Below are 20,106 nucleotides of genomic sequence, written 5' to 3'. Positions count from 1 at the left end.
GCATCCCGAGGGGGGCCCGGCTCCCCCGGCCGCTCGCCCCCGGCGTGCGGGCGGCGCGGGGGGAGAGTGGGAGAGGCGGCGGGCGCGACGGTCCGCCATATTTCTGCCTCACCACGCCCGCGGAGCCGAACCATTGAAAAGCCGGGCTCGCCTGGCCCCTGACTGCCTGCTCGCTCTTCCTCCGCGGTGGCTCCTCACCACCCACCTCCTCTCTCGTCCTCTCTGGCAGAGCGGGGGCGACCCGCGGCAGCTCTCCGGCACCGGCTCTCCCCACCAGAGGGGCGAGCGGCCGCCCCGCCGCCGCGCCGGCAAGAGGGTCGGCCGGGAGGACGCTCTTCCCGCCGGGAGCGCGCCGAGGTCGCCGGGCAGCGGCAGTCTCGCCCACCCCGCAGGAGCTGCGGTCCCGCTCCAGGGCACGGGTAGCGACAGGGAAATGTGTGTGCGGAGCGGGGGAGGGATTCGCGGGCATTAGCACTTCCTCAGGGGGTGGGGTGGTCGCATCGGAGGGCGGTGGGGGTGTCGTCCGCCAGGGACACTCGGGGACCGCGTTGGCTGCGGGCGGCGGCGAGGAGGGGAGCAGTAGTACGAGGGGCGGCGGCGGAGAGCGACTGGGCTCGGCTGGATAGCGCTGTTGCCGCCGCGGTGGATGTTTCCATGTTGTTCGGTGCATGATTTAAAGGAGAGGAGGAGTTGTCAGCGGCAGGGAGTGGGGATCCGCGCCGCCAGCGGCCCTGCCTCTTTCTCCTCACCCCTGTGTGGCATCGAGGCAGCTGCCCGCGCTTACCCTGCGGCGCCCGGTGGGGGCTCCCGGGCAGAGAGCGCCTGTGCCCCCCGGGGCCGGTGCGGCGGGGTACGTGTGTGAGTGCGGGGCGTGCGTGAGATTTTAGGGGGGGTGGGGGTTGTGTCTGAACCAGTTAGGAAGAATGACTCTGGAGTCCATCATGGCGTGCTGCCTGAGCGAGGAAGCCAAGGAAGCCCGGCGGATCAACGACGAGATCGAGCGGCAGCTGCGCCGGGACAAGCGAGACGCCCGCCGGGAGCTGAAGCTGCTGCTGCTGGGTGAGTGTGTGTTGCAGCCGCCCTGCTCGGCCCGGCCGCCTCGCCTCTCGGGCCGCAGCCGGCGCGCACGCCCCAGGTGCCGCCGGGGCTCCCGCGCAGGCATCGGCGCCCCGGGCTCCCTCCGGCCGGCGCGTTACATGGCGGGGCCCAGGCAGCCGGCGGCGGGGCCGGGGCGGTGGTGGGTCTGGCCGCGCAGCCCCCCGGGCGCTCGTTGCCTCCGTCGCCGAGGAGCCGGCGGCCGTGCCCCCGCCGCGGCGGAGCGTGTGTGCCCGCCCGCGGGCGGCAGCGCCGGCGGCGGGGCGAACGGCCGCGGTTCCTGCGGGTGGGCTGGGTGAGGAGGGCGAACGGCCTTCCAAAATGGAGAGGGAGGAAGGATGGCGGGTGAGTGAGGGGGTGCGGGGCGGGCGGAGGGGGGTGTGCAGATGTCTGTGGCGGTGCGTGTGCCAGAGCGATGGCGAGGAAGCGGTTGCCGGAGGGGCTGGAGGGGGGACTTGCAGTGCGGATCGGTGGTGGTGGGTTCAGCATCGGCGTTGCTCTGCGAGCCGCCGGTAGGTTGGTGTCTCGCCGGCTGCTGGTTTTTACCGTGGTTTTTGTTTAATGAGGTAAATTGGAATGAGGGGCTTGTGATCGGGTCGTAGACTGGCTTTTAGAAAGAGAAGGGACCCGCGAAGCCCCAGATGTGTACCCGGAGCTGAGGAGTAACCCGAAGTATGCGGGAGGATGACAGGATCTTTAATACCTTTGGTATCCACCCACTGGTCAGGAAATAAAATCTATTGTATCATTTCTCTCTAATTAAAACAGGTTGTTATTTTGCAGCCTCCAGTATGCCGAGGCAATGACTGTCTAATAGAAATTTGGCTGTTGTTAAGTCTAAGCCTTTTGAACTAAAATACATCTGCCCATACCTGGTGTGCTCTACTTGGTCATGTAGATCCTGTGGCAATACGGCTTCTGCCTGGGACTCGCAGGCCTTGAAATATGTCTGCACCACTGTCTGGTGTGTGGATGAGTGGGGCTGTTCCAGGTGGATGCGGGATGTTCGTGGAGAAGATTTTCTTTGTCTTGGATCACGTATATAAAAGTAGTAGTTTATGTTGGGGGCATAAATAAACTGTCTATTTGGTGAGGTGAAGAGAGTTGAAAGGAAAAGTCAGAATACGTTTTAGTGCTTCCATGAGAAGATGCTATTTTCTGTAGCTTGTCTTCTGGATGTGGAGAAAGGTGTTGGGTCCTTAACTGGTGTGGGAAAGGACTGCTGGACATGGATTCAGCACTCCTGTTAATAACATTCTGTCTATTTTGGTTGATGGCAGAGCATGTTGTGACTACTTGAAGATGCACAAAGCAGATAAAATAGGGGATAGCTTGCCTTTCCATAATTTTATGGATGCTTATGTATAATTACTTAATGATGTACATTTGCTTCAGGAGAGGCAGTTAGCATATTTGGCTTGTTACTCAGGTCCAAATTGTTTCTGTATTTTCCTGTCGGATTTTTTTTTTCTTCCAGTCATGCAAGAGGCTTCTCCCAAGTTTTCAAAAAATGTATTGGTCCCATTCAGTAAATTTCATACATGTTACCTAGAGAAGGAAGTCAGAGATCTGTTTCTGCAATCAGTACTGCTCTGTAAGTTCCTCCTGTCGCTGAAGTGAAGCGTCAGGTTAGGTGGTGGTAGTTGGGGTCCAGTTGTGGCATCACTTTTGACAAAATAGGGTGCTGTGACCTGCGGGATCACGGGAAGAAGATGAACTGCAGAAAGCATTGGGGAAAGCTCTCCTGAGCGCCTCTAGGAAGGGTTTTCGCGTTCATCTGCATCAGTACAAATGGAGAGTTCTGAGATGCTTGTGGAAGCATAAGCATGATGTACTTACAGATGAGAGGGGTGAATGTTTGTCTGCTCATACTTAACGGCATATCTGTATACTTGGGTAGTGAAATCAGTACAGAAATTATTACTGTGCTCACATTTTTAGTTGTATGTTTGAGTGAAAGTGTGTGTGCATGTGCAGAGCTGTTTGGATTAACACTTAATGATCTCATCTTGTAAAATGCAGGATAGTGGTGAACTGCTGTTGGAGTCACGGGATTGGGTAGAGATTCAAGTTTCAACTCATAAATAAATTTTGACAAAAACCTTTTTTATTTGTGGGTTTCTCTTAGGTATCTTGCTCTCGCTGCTTCCACAGCGTAGGCAGTTGCTTGGTGTGGGTCATTCACATAGTCATGAGACAGACAAAACCATTTTAGACTAGAAAAGTAGTCATTAAAAACAGTGAGGCTGGTAGCATGAAAACCATCTGAAATTGCTTAAGTCTTTTTTCTTTTTAATGGAATAGACTTTTACTGTCCTATTACATGTCTTTCCTCCTGAAAACTTAAATTATTGCTGCTCAATTTTATGTAAACGTGGTTTTCTTAGTTTGTGGGGTTTTTTTTTTTAGTCTCAGAAGTGCGAATTTCTCGGTCCTACTTTTTAAAGTATTACTTGACTTAAGAAGTCTGAGTGGGTTAAAGGGTTGTAAATACAGAACTGTGGTATATCCTTTGGCTGCTAAGGACAGCACTAGCCGAGTTAAGCTGGGCCATCTGAATTGACCCTGCACGTTCTTCAGACTTGTTGCAAGTGCGAAGTGGAAGGTATTACGAACTCAAAAGGTTCTCAAGGCACAACAGTTAAGTGTATCTTTGCCAGGTAGTTTTCTTATACTTGTTTAAAAACTATACATATATAAAGGGGAAAAAGAAGTAATATTTTTTTGATCAGAAGTTTTTTTTTTTTCTCTCTTACCTTTTGGACGATGCAGTGCTTCCTTGCAAAGTGAGTTAATTTCCTCCTAGCTGTTAGTGTGTGACACACGTGTGCGTGCACACACAGTGCTTGGTACACCCTTTTTGAATGTTAATGATGATATCTTTTTACTTTTCATGGGAACAAGGCGTTTAAAATGCTAAACTTTATTGAGAACTTTTACTGCATGTTAAGATAATTTTTTTTAAATATCCGTTTACAAACCAACCCTCTCTTGTTATTAAAATACCGTCTTAAGGTATTTCATTGTACATCATTATTTAATTTTTGGAATACATTAGAACAAGACAAAGTATTTTTTCTTTTACTGTTGCAGTTCTGAAAAGCCAGAGTTCAGAAATGAGCTCTGAAGCGTGTTACAAAGACATAGTAGTACGTCTAGCACAACTTGGCTGTAACGTTTAAGGAACTTTGGAACAAATTCCGTCTTCCACTGAATTTGGTTTTAATCTTGTGGATTTTCCAAATTCTTCTGGATTTCATTACTGCTGAGCAGTCTGTAAAATCCTATGATTGTTCTCCTGAGCTTACAGTTGTTAATATCCATTCATTGTTTGCTGTTAGCTGTAAAAACACTTACATTGTTCTTATTGGAGAAAAAAAGGTGTTTTAATATTTGATACTGGTACATACTAAACAAAACCTACAGCATTGGACATGCTTCTGTTTTAAGCATGTATGCACATATTTATTGTTAGACAGTGAGAGCTGTGTGCTCTAGATCTTATGTACATAATTTTCCCCTTTCATCCCTGGAAATTTCACATGGTTTCAGAAAGCAGCATTTGAGCTCCGTGATAGACGGTGGCCATAAGCCTTCAATCCTGGATGTCGTGTGTCTGTACTCTGTCTATATTTGCATTATGTGCTGTTTTCTCAGTGGGAAATGCCTTGAGTGTCTAAGAAAATAATGTGGTACTACCAGGTGCCTGACAGTGTTTGCTACTTGGCAGTGTATTTATTGGTATTGTGTCATGTGCAAAACATGGGTGGTGGTGTTTTTTTTTTTTTAAGGAGTAGGTGTTTCTTATGTTGGAGATAGCAGATGTGCCAGTGAAGAGAGGTTCCGGATACAAATGTTTTTCTGTTCCTTGTGTGTTACCAAAGGAAACAGGTGGAAGATAAGCCATTTGAATTAGCGTGAATGGCAACCAGTCCTATGTGGAAAGATGCTTTTCAACACACGGTGAATATCCAGCAAGCATGCAGGATACGTATGCATTTATTATCTTCTTGTACCTGTATCAACTGAATTAAAGAACTTGGTGAATTAGCAAAGACCTGAGACTTCCTGTAGATAAGTGGGAAAGAAAGTGGTTTCATTAAGCTAGCGATGGAGTATGCTGGTTTTTATATGACTTCTTAAGCTAGAGAAACCACCAAGTCTCTTTGTTTTTTCCCATAACTTGTATTTGTATCAGTCACATCGATCACACCTACTCTTGCTGAACACTTTCAAATACGTTAAGGTAGTTGCTACCACAGTGTGTATTTACAACTTTAAAATGAATAGTTAATGTACATCTTGCTATGTATTGTAATTAGATTGCTAAGATTCTCTTACTTACAGAAGCTGTTTCTAAGGAAATAAAATTTCATTTTGGGTGCATATTGTTACATATATATGTCCATATATATATCTCATTAACTTTTGAGGAAAACACAAATCATTGTCTAGACATCAGTGTGTGATAACCAATGTAAAACATATTTAAGAACCTACTCATTTTTAGCATATTGCAAGGGGATATTTAGTTTGAAGCTATTAAAAAGGGTATGTTGCCATTTTGGCTTCTTTAGAAGTTATCTATACTCACTGAAGTTCATAGGGACTAGCAGAGAGCCTGGATAGTCAAAGAATTCAGACTAATTTCATTCATATGTCAGTGACCCTAAATTTGTATCTTACGTTGGTGAACAATATTGAATTAGTGCAAGAGGGAAAAGTGTGTGCTGAGCAGAAGAATCTCTGAAAACAGACTTTAGAATGTATGCTGCAGAGTTAAATAATAATTATTCTTTTTTTAGCCGTTTCAAATTATTTTTGTCGGTGTGTAATGGCAGTTTCACAGGAGAAAGCATTTATTTTGAAGTAATACGATAATCTCTACAAAACTAATCCCAGGAAGGTGTGTGAGTAATCGTAATTAGCTTTGTTGCAGTAATAGAATACTTTAAACACTGAGCATTTTTTCTTGCCCTGCTGAATAATGATACAAGAATCAGGAAAAAAAATCTGTTCTTGCACTTGAGTGCTGCCATGTATGAACAGCTGTTAATAATAAAATTATGGAAGTTTTTCAGCATTCATCTCCTATTGAATTAGAAAATCTCTGACTGGCCAGAACGAAGAGCAGGAAGGCACTACAAAACCAGAGGAAGAATTAGAATGTATGAAATACTAGGAAGCCATATATATGTTGTTCTTAATGTGAAAGAAGGAAGCATGTAGCAGGCATTAAGTATTGCTAATTCTGTGTGAAAAAGTTAGATGTATTAACACTGGAGCACACATACTAACTACAGTTTCAGAAGTTAGAAGTTTTTAAACTTACTGGGGGAGTTCCAGGAACAGCACAAGATGACTTCTTTTTTTTCTTCAAGCTGCATGAAAAATTAAATATTCTGAAAGCACATTGTCCCCCAATAAGTAGTGCAGATACAGAGACTAAAGTGAATGGTGATTATCTGCAGGTTTTTGTCCCTTGTGGGTTTTCAAAGGACAAATGACATAAAATAATCAAACTACTCAATTTGCACACTATGCTTACTGTTTCACAGTACTGTAGAGACTTACCCCAGAACCTGTGTGCAGGTGCAGCTGCCAGCAGGAAAGGTGCTGTTGTTGATTTCCTTCTGCATTTAAGAACATGGTGTGGCTGTTCCAGAAACAAAAATAAAACCCACCAAACAAGATTCTTCCTTTGTTGATCCATTCAGGCAGAATCATCTAGCAGACTACTGATATGTACAATACGGTACTATGGTGGTTCAGTTTGTCTTTCTCTAAAGATGAGGTGATGTGGAGCATGTGAATAGCTTGAATAAAGCAACAGAACATTAGAAAGTTTCTGAAAGTGGAAACCCCTACTGATTCAGTAAATTGAAAAAATAGAGGCTGAATCACTGTCGCCTTAGCACAGCTGAGCTGTGTATTGACACCTTCATCTTCGGGCATGTTATTTCTAAGTTAGGTTGACCTGCTGTAAATGTGGAAGAAGGATCTGTTAGGAATAGGACTAGACAGTTTCGTCTGGTGATTGAGTCTGGTTTTGTCTTGGAGCAAACAGATGGATTAAATGCCTACTCAAGGTCCTGTCCTCATTGATTATCTATCCTTCTTCATTTTAAGAATGACATGGTGGCTCCTGTCAAAATGCTTTGGGACTCAGCCCCAGCTATCAAAAGTCTGTTGAAGGAGGATTTGTTTTTCCCCAGGGGAAATTGTGGAAAAGGCAGTCAGCACTTGAAATGTTACATTCTTGCCCCCCCAAATCTTACCTCCTCTGAGATATCAATGCAGTTAAGTCCTTCACTCTTCTGAAGTTAACTGCAAATACACCTCTAATCTTGGTAAGTATCACCAAATGTGGATCAGAAGGCTTTTCTGAATGGGGTCAGCCACCTTCAAGTTAAGTGCAAGTTAAGAGCTTAGGTTTACTATTTTGTAGGAATTTGGTATAATTGGATGTGATGGAAACCCCACCTGTTACAGGTTCTTTCAATAAACAGGAACTCAAAGAGTTCATAAATTACTGGTCTAGTTCAGATACAGCCATGACATCAACCAAAAGAAATCTTCTTTTGACCATAAGTTTATAAATGGAGGTTCTAGGATGTGAGCAGATCATAGGTACGTTTTGAAGTTCTCCAATAGGTAAAAATACTTTAGATTTTACAGTACTTGCTCTTACAGAACAGGATATACCTTCCTGCCTGGTCATGTTAGTATGTCTGTTACTGTACGTTATGCTCACTGGCCGCTAGTACACTGCTGCTTGGTCCTTGGCTAGTTCATTGCTCTACCAGCTGCAAACTCAAAAGAAACAAGACAATCTTTGGCAAGAATCCTTGTACCCAGTGAGAACATTTGTGTAAGTTAAGGAACGTTGATTTTCTCAACTTGTTCTGTCAACCCAGCAGAGGAGAGTTTTTAACTCTTAAGTCTTCAATGTTAAGGTTACTTATCATGCTTAGAGAATGCTGGAAAAGAATGCCAAAAGCTGTTCCAGCCCACGTTTCTGGGTGAATAGAGTCAGCCAGAAAGTCAAACAGAAGATTTCTGTAGCAGCAATTGCTAACTTATAAGGCCAGAAAAACTCAAACGCATGGAAGTTGGGAAAGATGCCATCATTCCTAATGCTTTTACGAACTGATCAGGCTTGGGAAACTGAGGATCAAGTGTGAAATATTTATTTTACTCTGATACTGGATTTACCAAGCACTACATGTGCCATTTCATCTCATGTACCAGAGCACTAAAAGCAATGGAGATCTAAATGTTGAAGACAAAAATTATCATTCATGTAATTCAACAGGTTCTTACATAGTTCTGCAGGTACTTGAATGATGTGATGTTTGCTCTTTTGGAGTGTGTTGTCTAGATGGTGTTGAAATCAACGTTTATGTTGATAGTGAAAACCTTTCATAAGTGGTTTGCAAAAAGGAACAAAAAACCCCCTCCAAAACTCACCCCAAAATGCTCCTTTGTGACAAGCATAATTTTTTTTAACTCAGTTGATCATTCAGGAGAGAAGACAATGATTCTTGCAATGGTGAGACTGGTAGTTTATCTCAGAGTGTAGGCTACTATGCAGCTCTCTGACTAGTGAACACTCCTGACCTCGCCCTTTATTGAAAAAGATACTTGGAGATCATAGTCTCTTCATGTCATTGCCAATGGGCTAATCCATGTTGTTTCCTTTTAAGTGATTTGGGGGAGGGTGGGCAGGTGGGAGAGGCCTTCGTTTGAGAAGTTACAGGTGCTGGACATCATGCCAAAAGGATTTAATGTAAATCCCTCATGGGAAACACTTCTGGTGTGCGAAACCTTTTTTTTAATCCCTTAAAGTAGGGAAACATCTTAGGCAAAACTAAAACTTAAGCCAAAACTCAGGCTACAGCTTAGCTCTAGGATCGTGGAATGAATCCTCTTGGAATGTGTGTTGAAACATAGGGAAGACAGGGAGGTAATTAAAGCAGCCAACATGGTTTCAGCTTCACCAAGGACCAATTGTGCCTCCCTAATCCAGTGAAATTCTATGGTGGAGTAATTGCACCAGTGGACAAAGGAAGAGCTACAGGCACCATCTTTTTAGACCTTACAGAAGCCAATTCTTTACCCATCTGGCAGGCCATCTATCAAACCTATATCTTTAATTATTACTGCTAAACTGTAAAGATACATGATTGATAGATGGCCTGTTAGATGGGTAAAGAATTGGCTTGATGGCTGCATCCAAATGGTTTTAATCAGTGTCTCAATGTCCAAGTGGAAACAAATTGAATCCAGGGCTGCATCAAAAGCAGTATGACAGGCAGGTTATGGGGGGGTGATTCACCCCTGCAGCACTGGTGAGACCCCACCTGGAGTACTGCATTCAGCTCTGGGGTCTCCAGTACAAGAAAGACATGGACCTGTTGTAGTGAGTCCAGAGGAGGCCCATGGTCAGAGGGCTGCAGCACCCCTCCTGAGAGGATTGGTCTCAGCCTGGAGACGGGGAGGCTCAGGGAAGACCTTACTGCAGCCTTCCAGTACCTGAAGGGGCTTTTAAGAAAGACAGAGGAGACTTTTTACAAGGACCTGTACTGAAAGGACAAGGGGCAATGTTTTAAACTGAAAAGGGCAGATTTAGATGGAGCTTAAAGGAGAAATATACTTGTGATGAGGATGTTGAGACACTGGAACAGTTGGCCCAGAGAAACCGTGGCTGCCCCCTCCATGGCAGTGTTGGATGGGCCTTTGGGCAACCTGGTCTAGTGAAAGATGTCCTTACCTGGTGGGGACTAGATGATATTTAAAGATCACTTTCAAACCTGACTATTCTGTGATTGGAGTGCTTTGGTAAAAAGAAATTTGCTGAACTTAAAGGTCAATTTGCTGTATGGAACAGTACTCTATTTATTTTTTTCCCCTAAAAATGCACCTGAACATACTTTTGTTTTTCTTGGGTGAGAAGAGAACATTAAGTCGAAATAGCATGAGATTTTTATTTTTGTACAACTTCTTCATGGTCTCAGCATTGGAATAGTAAATAAACAAAAGGAGGTAATAAACATTTACTGTGATCCATGAAAAGATTGATCTGAAATGACAGTTTCTCCTCAGCAGCTGATTTCATAAAAGGGCCAAGGAAACAATTTAGGAGTAAATTTGCTTTCATCAAAATGTAAAATCGAGTATTTTCTATAAACAGGACTAAGATTCATGGGAATCACTGAATTTGAGTAAATCAACTAATAGCATATTTCATATAATTCTTATGTTAGCATCTGTAATATTTTAGTTTTAAAGATGGCTTAGCTTATGGTCATTAAAGCTTGGGGTTTAATACCATCTGTGATCATAGGAATTTAGAAACATTCTTTGCCCAGAGTAATTTTTATTTCTCTTGGGTTTTGTTTACTTAATTGCATTCATTCTTGCTTCTTTTCTGCAAGACAGGATAATAATGTATTCTGATATGCTGTTTGCCTGTGTAACAGAGTAATACACAGCTATTAATTATTAAATCTAGTTAGGGTTAAGAGCTAGGCTTATGATAATCTTAAAAGGTTCTAGCCTTTGAACCAAAACCACATAAATGACATGAACAGAATTTGCTAATAGCTTAATTGTGCCTGTACTCTGAATGACAGATACAACCCTCTGACACCGAACAGTGAAGTCACTATGTATGTCTTTGAATGATTTCCCTTGGAATTTCTGACATAAGCATTCTCTGGGTAATGGCATTCTTGTACCTGTAACTTTTTAAAAATTTACAGCCATGTTAGTTTTGTTAGTAGAGTTTGCATGTTGTTTTCTCAGAAAATATGTTGGCTGAATCCTTTGAAGTACAGATTTTTTTTTTTGTGTGTCCACAACTGAGTGGCACAGTCTTTAAATGTTTACATTGCTCTTTTCGTCTGTGGAGTTTTTGCATTAAATAATGTGAACCCAGTAAGACAGGAGAAGACAGATGTCGCTTGTTTTAAAAGGCAAAAGGAGGTGTTCTTTTTATTGGTAATTATGCAATGTTACTATATATATATATGACTTGTCAAGCTGTTAAGGCATGTCCTTAGAATAGCTTAAAACAAAGGGAAAAAACACCACAACATTACTTTGTAATGCCTTTGCTTTATATTTTAGTTGTTTAGATCTCCAAGGATGATATTTTCTGGAACATACCTAGAGATCTGTGCCTGTGTGTTTTATTTGTCTTGTTTATATGTTACCAAGCTACCTGAGCATAGTGACAAGTAATTCTCTAACACCTTCCCATTGCTTTGCAAGACTTTTTTTTATCTGTACAGTGTGCCAAAACTCTGGGAAGTGCTCAGAACACAGCCATAAGCAAGACAAAGATTTATTTGTTGATTTTAGTATATCTGGTTTCTCTAAAACAATATTTCAACTTACCAATCTAGACTGTTGCTTGGTATAGTGACATTAATTGTATCTATCACTGTGCTCAGTAGCTTTCAGGCTGGTGTCTTTTTTTGAGGGGTTGGGATTTATTTTGGTTCAGAATATAGATATGCCTGTTCCACAGAACAGCAGCAACTTTTCTGATAACCTGTTTGCTTATTGTGGAATTTATTTTCTGGCACTAGATGAAGTACAAGTACATTAACTACGCTGCACATGGTTTAAATTCACTATCCTCTTGAAGGTTACATTTATTAACAACTTGAAAGACAAAAAGAAAAGACTCCCGATAGCCCCTGCTCGTGACTTAGTCTGGATAGTTCAATCCCAACCCTTAGAACTGTAGGGTGGATTTTTTTAGTCCTTGAATCATTCTCGTAGCTGTCCTTCTGACTCCTTTCCAACTCTTCAACCTAATTTCAGAAGTACAGACAATGAAAATTAAATGCTGATGTGTATATAAATTTTACTACAAATACAGGAGTGAAATTTCTCTTCTGCTTGTTGGGATGCCACTCCTGAGGTGTGTGCAAGGACTGCAACAGCCTTCTGAGACATGGCATTAAACTATTACTGTTTAGATGACTATCTGCCCTAACTCAAATACTCCTCTGAATAATTGCTTTTCAGGGTTGGTTCATTCATTGTTTGACAAGCTTATATTTAACAGTATTCAGATGCACAGTCTTTTCCTGTTTCTGGTTTGCAGGTTAATCTAATTGCATTTCAGCATCATATCCTCTTCTTAATTTCCCTGTCCACAGCTTTTGTGCTACCTGCAAGTACTTCTGGTGACTATTTCATGTTTTTATTGCATCTCATGGGTGAAGATGTTGAAGTTTCATACCCTGATCTTAGTGTTGCTGGGATCCTCTTCGGAAGACAGCTGTCTGTTGAGGACTTGCACCTATGTAGTTTAATACTTAACTGTTCAAACAAACGTTATTTAATGCGTGCTATGTTTGTTGTATTACACCAGATCCGTTGCTTAGCAGATGCCTAGTTCCTCAAAACTACTGTCTTTGTACAGCAAACCATCTGAAATGTTGTAATTGCATACATTCTTGGTATGTATGCTTTCCCTCACCCACTTCCAATCCTTTGGGATTTTTGGGCTGGTATTTCAAGAGTTCCAAGGCATGGTGACTTCTGGCCAGTCCTTCTACTTTGGTAAGAGGTACCTGGACCTGCTGAGTGACAATCTTCTAGCTTTAGTAAAGCTCTGTAATGTTTATCTTCATTGGGTGCTACAGTGGAAACACTTTTCATTGTCATTGCAGATGTCATCTGTGTTTCCCTAAAATCAAAACAGAAATATTTTTGAAATTATGTATCATTTCCCTGTATTGATTCATCTTAAGCGTTCTGCTGCAGCAGTTTAAGGGACCAGGGTGGGTTTAAATGTTTGGGGATTTAAAACAAACAGAACAAAAAAAATTTTTACAAAGTGAAAATTCAAAAAAGGCAAGGTCTGACATGGAGCCCTAGAGTTCTTCTTCATTTGACTCTTTCTATTAACAGTTTGTGACATTTCTCAAAATTTTGCCTTACCTGTTCCAATTTTCTCCTTTTACCTCCTGTCCTATCCAGGCTGCTTTTGTTACTTTCCATTTTTTACCTATTTTGTAGAAGTGAGCCTATCTAGGCTACTTCATAAAATGATCTGAAATGATTCCCAGTTGTTCTTTTAAATCTATATCGAGTTACTTACACTTGTAATTCTGTCAGCTTTTGCTGAAGTAGCTCTCAAGAAACATAACTACTATTGGTGTTGGACTTCTGTTTACACATAGCAAATGGTATTGAGTTGTAATCACATGCTTGCAGTTACTTTTGACTGCAGTTCTGCCACATGTTCCTTAGAAGTATTTCTGTGTGGTGCTTTTCTGGTTTAGAAATTACAGAAAATGTAGAAAAAACATACAGAAATACAAGAGTAATGTGCTTAAGAATTTTAGGGTCCAGTTACATGGCTCTGGAATATTATACCTCCTTCTGTTTCCATTAAAGTGTCTGAGGAGCCTCACTCTGTTGTCTGTCACATTAGCTGTGCCTTAGTCATCTGCCACTGCACCAGTTTTTGTGCCAATTTTTCTCTGTTAGAATTGAAACCAAAATTATTGAAGATCACTGACTGCTAGCCAATTCTGAAGTATAAATAAAGGTAATTACTGTACCTTCACTTGTGTAAATCCCAGCAATTCTTTGGGTTTATCACAGAGGCATTTAAACATTTGTATAAACAGTTATTTTTCCATTTAGTTTGATTTTAATCTTATGATGATTTTTCTGCTGAAGAAGTGCGCTCCCTCTACACCCCCCTTTCTTCACCTCTGACCTCTCTTGGCCAGTCTGCCTTTCTGAATGTTTTTCCTCTTTTTCTGTCATTAAAAGCTGCCTAAACTCTGCAACTCCAGCTTCCACATAAATCCAGTGACTAGTGCCCAGACTGGTGTCTGGTGTTCTTGGCCTGTCCAGTAGTTCACCTCTACGTTGTCCTGTTTTGTTCTGGCACGGAACCGAAACGTTCAAACTGGGTGTCAGGATAGTAAGTGTGGGATGTTTAGGTGTTTATAACTTGCAAGATTCAGAGTAACTTCTCTCACGGGGTGTATTTTAGGCCCATGTACAGTTTTGTTGTCGTTACTGCTGTTAAGTACAGCTGAGCAAGCCCTGTGACTGTTTGCAGGGACTTGCTCACGTCCAGATGGAGTGCGCTCTGATGGACGGGGTGTCACAGCTGTCTGTGCCTCAGGGTACCTGCAGGCTTCCCCTGTGTACTGCACGCACAGTGGTCATGGCTCATCCACCTTAGGAGCGCTGTATGACGATATGCCAGTGCTTTTTTGTAAGGGTCTGTGCTTGGTGAATGCTGGCAGCAGCTGCTTAACACTTCTGTGAAATATGAAAACAGTTTCAGGTTGCACCATGAGAAACACTGGCTTTACAGGCCTGCTGTGAGGAGTTCGGCATCTCCTGCAGCAGGGCCAGGCCTGTCTTTAGAAGCGGAGTGCTTCTTGTTACCAAGGAAGAAGTGGATGTTCCAGGACTTCACTGCGGTTGGAAGAGTCTGGGATGCTTACAGGATACCCTCTCTGAGCACTTAGCATCATTTGTCTTTCAGACTTTGTTGGAGATCTTTAATCTTCCCAAGAGGAGGATTTGAGGCCCATGGGACTACTACTTACTTACTTGTGGGACTGTGTTGTCTTACAGAACTGTAGAGACCAGCAGGTTTTTGTATAATTTTCAGATGTGCACTAACACAGCTGAAGTGTGGTTGGGAGCTGACTGCACTGACTCAGATGCAGCCTGAGCTCCTCCGTACCATGGAAAAAAAGCTGCTTTATCTAGTTGAGTAGTTAGACCTCTTTTCATTCTGCCTGGTGGGCAGTGAGCTTGAGTTAGGCTTCCCAGTGCAACAGGGGAAGGTAAGGAGTTCCTGGAGAGAGTCCAGTGAATAGTGCCTAAGGTGATGAAGGGATTTGAATATATTTACTCTAAGGAAGGGCTATGAGAGCTGGGAATGTTCATCCTGGAGTTCAGGGAGAGACCTTGTCAGATTATATGAATGCCTGAAGGAAGGGGTGCAAGGAGGGCAGAGCCAGGCTGTTTTCATTAGTGCTCAGTGACAGGACTGGAGGCAGTGTTCACAAGCTGAAATGTGGGAGATTACTGCTGAACATCAGGAAATGCTTTTTTACCTCAAGGGTGGCCAAATACTGGCACATGTTGTCCAGAAAGATGGTTGGAGTGACTGTCCTTAAAAGACTCCAAAAAACCATCTAGATGTGGACCTGGGCAGCATGTTGTAGGCAGCTCTGCTTCAGCCGGGTGCTGGGCTAGATGACCTGCAGACACCTGTCCTTTCAAACCTCAACAGTGCTGTAAAATGCAATGGTTGTGCTGCAGCATCATCTTGCAGATACAGATCAGCTGTGTCACCAGCTTGCCCAGTCCTTTAATTAGTGTGTCAGGATTCCCATGGGATTCCCATTTCACTGTGCAGCCACTCACTCCTCAGTTGCTTACAGGTGTATGAAGAACCATTTTCTAGGCACTCCTGGACCACGGTGACCAGTACCTGAGGGGAAATCAGTGAAAACCTTAGTTTTGCAATTCAGAGATCTTCCAGTGGCAGTGTGCCAGCATGCTTCTCTGGGAGTAGCAGCCTTTGCTGCTTACGCCTGCCTGGTGAGGAAGACTGCAGGGCAGCTGGTGACCCTGGGTCGTAGGCTGTTCTGTGAGGTATGGGGCTGTCAGACCTACTGGACTGAGCCAGGCTGTAGCTTCAAGCGGTTGATTGTCGTCTAAGGGGCCTCCAGGCCTGATCCAGTGTGAGTACCCAGAGGTGTCAGCATCATTATGCTAAGTAGGATAGTTGTGGTTTCAGGGTTTTGGCAAATCATTACAAACTGAATAGACACAGCAGGATTGAACCCCTCCAACTCGGGTATGGTAGGCACACTCTGGCAGTGCTCGGGCACCGTGCTCGCAGCTCTGCCTGTAAGCTCAGACCAGTATCAGAACACCCTGGTAAGTGACAGCTGGGTGTGGTCACAAACTCAGTTGTTTTGTTCAGGGCTTAAGATGCCCTGTCTGGTGCCAGCAAATTCCTTTTGCACAAGACAAATTTTTTATAGATAAAAAAATAACAGAAGGAAAAAAATACTCTTTTTCTCAACACTCACAACTAACATAAGTGTGCTGCAAAGCCAGAAGACTATTTGCAAAGATAAGGGTTAATCCTCAGTTGTGTACATCCATGAAAAAAGATGTAAAAGACTGAGGGCTCTCTATAAAGTTACAGCAAATATGCATACACTAAAATGCATGGGCATAACTCCACAGAAACCCACCCAGCCTATCCAGTCAGGGTTATGCTGAGATCAGGTGAAAAGGGTGGGGGGTGAGGGAAGTGCTTAGAGAACTTGTGGTGACGGTGAGGAGGGACACAGGTTCGTGGCAGACAGGAATCCACTTGCAAAGCAACAGGCAATCCTATTCCTACTCCTAACCAGTGCAGTGTTTGAAGGGAAGCTTGTACCCTAGAGCTGACTGGTGTGGTGCACTACGTCTTCAGTGTCCCATGTACAGTATCCAAAAACATCTGCTGCCTTTGTGTGCACTGATGTCTGGGAGAGTCTGTGGCATGTACCTTAGTTCTGTCTCTGCTGTGCTGCAGGGAAGAATGGCAGGCTGCACTGGAATGGGAACCTTGGTCTCTCAGAATGTAAAACTGCTGCTGGATGCCCCTGTGGTAACTAGGCAGTGAAGTCTTGGAGGAGGGCTGGACCTCAGCAAGTGAGACCCATCAGGTAGTCATTCTTGGCTCTTTGCTGTTATTTTCTAAAAAATAACTTTTGGGATTTGTTTTTATCATAACAGTGTGTGGGTTTTTTGGTGGTTTATGGGTTTAAGTATTCTTCTGAGCCCTCAACCTGTCAAATTTCTTTGCATCGTGACCTGAAAAAGCAAATGATGGCAAGTTGTTTCCCAGACACTTTTTAGATTATTCCGGTAATGGCTATTAGTTGAATCAGATGTTAGGGTTTGGGTTTTTTTTTTTTTCCCTTTTTTTGTGAAAAACAGTAAGTGAAAGGAAGGCAAAAGCCATTTGAATGCTGTATTATCACTTTGTCCTTTATTCGTGCCTGCTTTAAATATGTTAAGGCCTTTGGTTCCTACAAAGATTTGTATTTTGGTCTTACTCTTCCCCTCCGCTCCTATGTTTAAAAAGACCCTGCAACAGAAACAAAGCAAAACAAACAAAACCCCTTTTATGTTATGAAACAGAATTGGAGAAAATCGTAGACATTTTGGTGTGCACTCTTCCTGCAGCCAGGTATAGTGAGCTTGTTAGTTTTCCTGTATGTCTTGCTCTGTGAGGAAGTACCTTGGAGCATCTCAGGTTTCCCTCATTGAAAAGACTAAGGAGGCAGTCTAGGAGTTACTTTTTATACTTCAGTTTGCAGTCGTAAATGAAGGCTTGTACCTTCCTGCTGTTCTCCCTTCTGGCTCGGCTGCCTTACTAATGAATCCCTTCTCATGGGGGAAGTACTGTGCAGAATGTTTCTTCCCCAAGTCTTTTTGAAGCAGAAGACAATCTTGACCCCAATTGATGATGCAAATCCCAAAGTTCACTGCTTTCATAGTAGTCTTATGAATTTCAGGCAGCCCTCTAAGCCCCTCAGCAAGCAAGCTATATTGGTTTTGTGTTAATGTACATTATTGCATTCTGTGTTGTGACATAAATGTCAACTTGTATTTCCCCTTTTTCTGAAGCTAATGATATCTCTGTAACAAGTATCATGAGCTGCCTTCTCTTTCCAGTAATTTCATTGTAATTACAGTTCTACAAACATTTCAGAAGAATGCTGGAAATGACATCAGGCTTTGTTCTTGGATCAATTAATGAATTCATGTCATTTATCAACTAAAATGACTATTTAGGCTGATCTAGGTTTTGGGTTTGGTTTTGGTTTCTTGGTTGGTTTGTGGGTTCCCCCCCATGAGCCTTTTAGTGCTTTTGGTGATGTAAATTACCACGGAATGACAGCATCTTGCCAACTTTGTTATTTTTCTGCGATCCACTTAAAATAATCGTTACAGTTTGGATCCTGCTGCATGGTTCTGTTTCTAAATGATAATGAGTTCGCCTTCAACTGAGGACTTTGTTGATCGTTATCTTACCTTCACACAGTAGCTTTCCTACTTGGAAAAGTACCATACTGAAACTAAGTTCTCAAGCAGGGGAAGACGAGAGGCAGGAGATGTAACTGCTGTGGATGATGCTGTTCCTACTCTAGTGCGTCACCAGGTTTGTAGACTTGAGGGGGCAAAGAGCCTGAGTACCAAAGCTACAAAAAAAAGGCAGGTTTTAGTTTACATTGGACTGGAGTTGCTTGCTTAGGAGTACTAAGACTGCCATGTCTTACCCAGTACTCTGCTAAATATCTGAACTAAGCTTCACATTTTAATATCTTGGGAACATAATCTTTTTACAATTCCATAAAAAGCCACTATTTATAGAAGCTTCTTTTCATTCTTGTCTGTCACATACAGTCAGGTACTGATATTTTTGCTGGTGCCAGTAGTTAATTTGTTCAAAAAACCCCATATTGTGAGATGTATTTGAATGTGCTATTGCATGTGGTCTAAACTGTGCAGTCATACTGGTATTTGGAAGTCATCTTGACTAATATTTTTGAATGTGCATATGAAAGATCATGCCACTCATCCCTCTAATGTCTGTGTAAAGGCACTGAAATTCAGTAATTTATTTGCAGCGCATTTAACTTTACATACTCCCTGCTCATGCTGCAGCTCTTAGCATGCTTGCATACCAGGCTACATACGTTTGTCACCATCGTGCCACAGCATATATGTGAAGAGTCTATTCAGAGAGGGTGCAGGATTCCCTGAGAGAACTGTGTCCTCCACCAGTGAGCATTTTGGTGCTTAACTTTGTTGCAGGCAGAATAGTAAGTGTGTGTGTGTAAGTAGGCAGAACTGGCAGGATTGGAAGCTGAGACTATCTTTTGATCAAGGGTGAGAGTGTGATCTGGTTTTGTTCCCTTTTTCTGATGATGTTTTGTGTTTTTCAGCACACGTATGGAAGAGAGATGGCAGCGTAGGCCGACAGTGGGTTACCTTTCTTGAGAGGTTGAAGTTGTGAGTTAGAACGGAATTGGCCAAAGAAGATAAAGTAATTAAAGTTTTTCCATGTCTTGGATGACTTTGCTACACAGAAAGCTGTTTTAAGTGGAAGGGTTTGTTTCCTCTGATTGTATTTTGAATCAGAGTAAACGTCTTCACATTTCCATGCCAGGTTTGCTCTGGTGGACTAACTGGTCAGAGGAGCCCCTCTCAGAGGTAAGGAGGTATTGAATGTACACATCAGCACTAAAAACTGTGGCAACCACTACTTGGTTTTGCCAGCAGCAGGGGTGCTTTTGAGTAAGTCAGAAGCAAAATCCTGAACAGCTGGGGAACTTGAATGTCAAAAACTGAGAAAGTACAGATTTTGCTCAGTAGAAGTACAGAGCAGCAGAGCACAGATGTAAAATCTTTGCAGTTGTGGAGTAAGGCCTAAATTCCAAGTAATTTTTCTTTTCTAGTTGATGTGAGGGGAACATGTTTTTCAGCCATCCACTAAAGCCCCACTGAGGACAATCAGTACAGTTCCCAGAAAGAGCAGTGGAGTACACATCAGTAGCCTGAGTCAAAGCTGTAACTCCGAACCATGGTTTCCAGGTAGGAAGTGGGTTCTCATTGCACACCTAACGGATGAACATTTCCAATAGCATCTGCACTGCCCTCTCATCTGCCTTAGCTTCAGGAATCAACAAATTTAAATTTACAGTGGACAGTTGCAGTACTGCCAGGACTCTGAAAGCTTAAATACAATGCCAAAAAGAAACATTAAAGATGGTAAATATCAAAATGGCTCTCTCAACAGTAAACATTCATAAATTTCTTATGTTATCTTTGGTTCTGCTAAGCAAGAATAGGTAAGTAGGAGATGCAGAAAACCAGTGGCAGGTATTTGTTGCTTCTATTGTGTCTATTGAAGAGTCAGTTAATTTTTCTTGGGAGTTT

The 20,106-nt window shown here is 42.9% G+C and overlaps 1 protein-coding gene across 1 annotated transcript in view; it reads left to right on the top strand.

The window, feature by feature from the left end:
- Nucleotides 1-923: 923 nt before the first annotated feature.
- The window catches only part of GNAQ (G protein subunit alpha q), a gene marked incomplete at its 5' end in the record, with an annotated part of 124,843 nt that continues 105,660 nt past the window's right edge, over nt 924-20,106 (top strand). Inside the window, one exon of the mRNA XM_084277988.1 lies at nt 924-1,059. Within this exon, the coding sequence (XP_084134114.1) occupies nt 924-1,059 (136 nt within the window). The remainder of the gene's footprint in view (nt 1,060-20,106) is intronic.

This window comes from Gallinula chloropus, assembly GCF_964237585.1.
Source record: "Gallinula chloropus genome assembly, chromosome: Z".
Taxonomy (NCBI): Eukaryota; Metazoa; Chordata; class Aves; order Gruiformes; family Rallidae; genus Gallinula; species Gallinula chloropus.
This window is presented reverse-complemented; position numbering and strand designations above follow the sequence as displayed.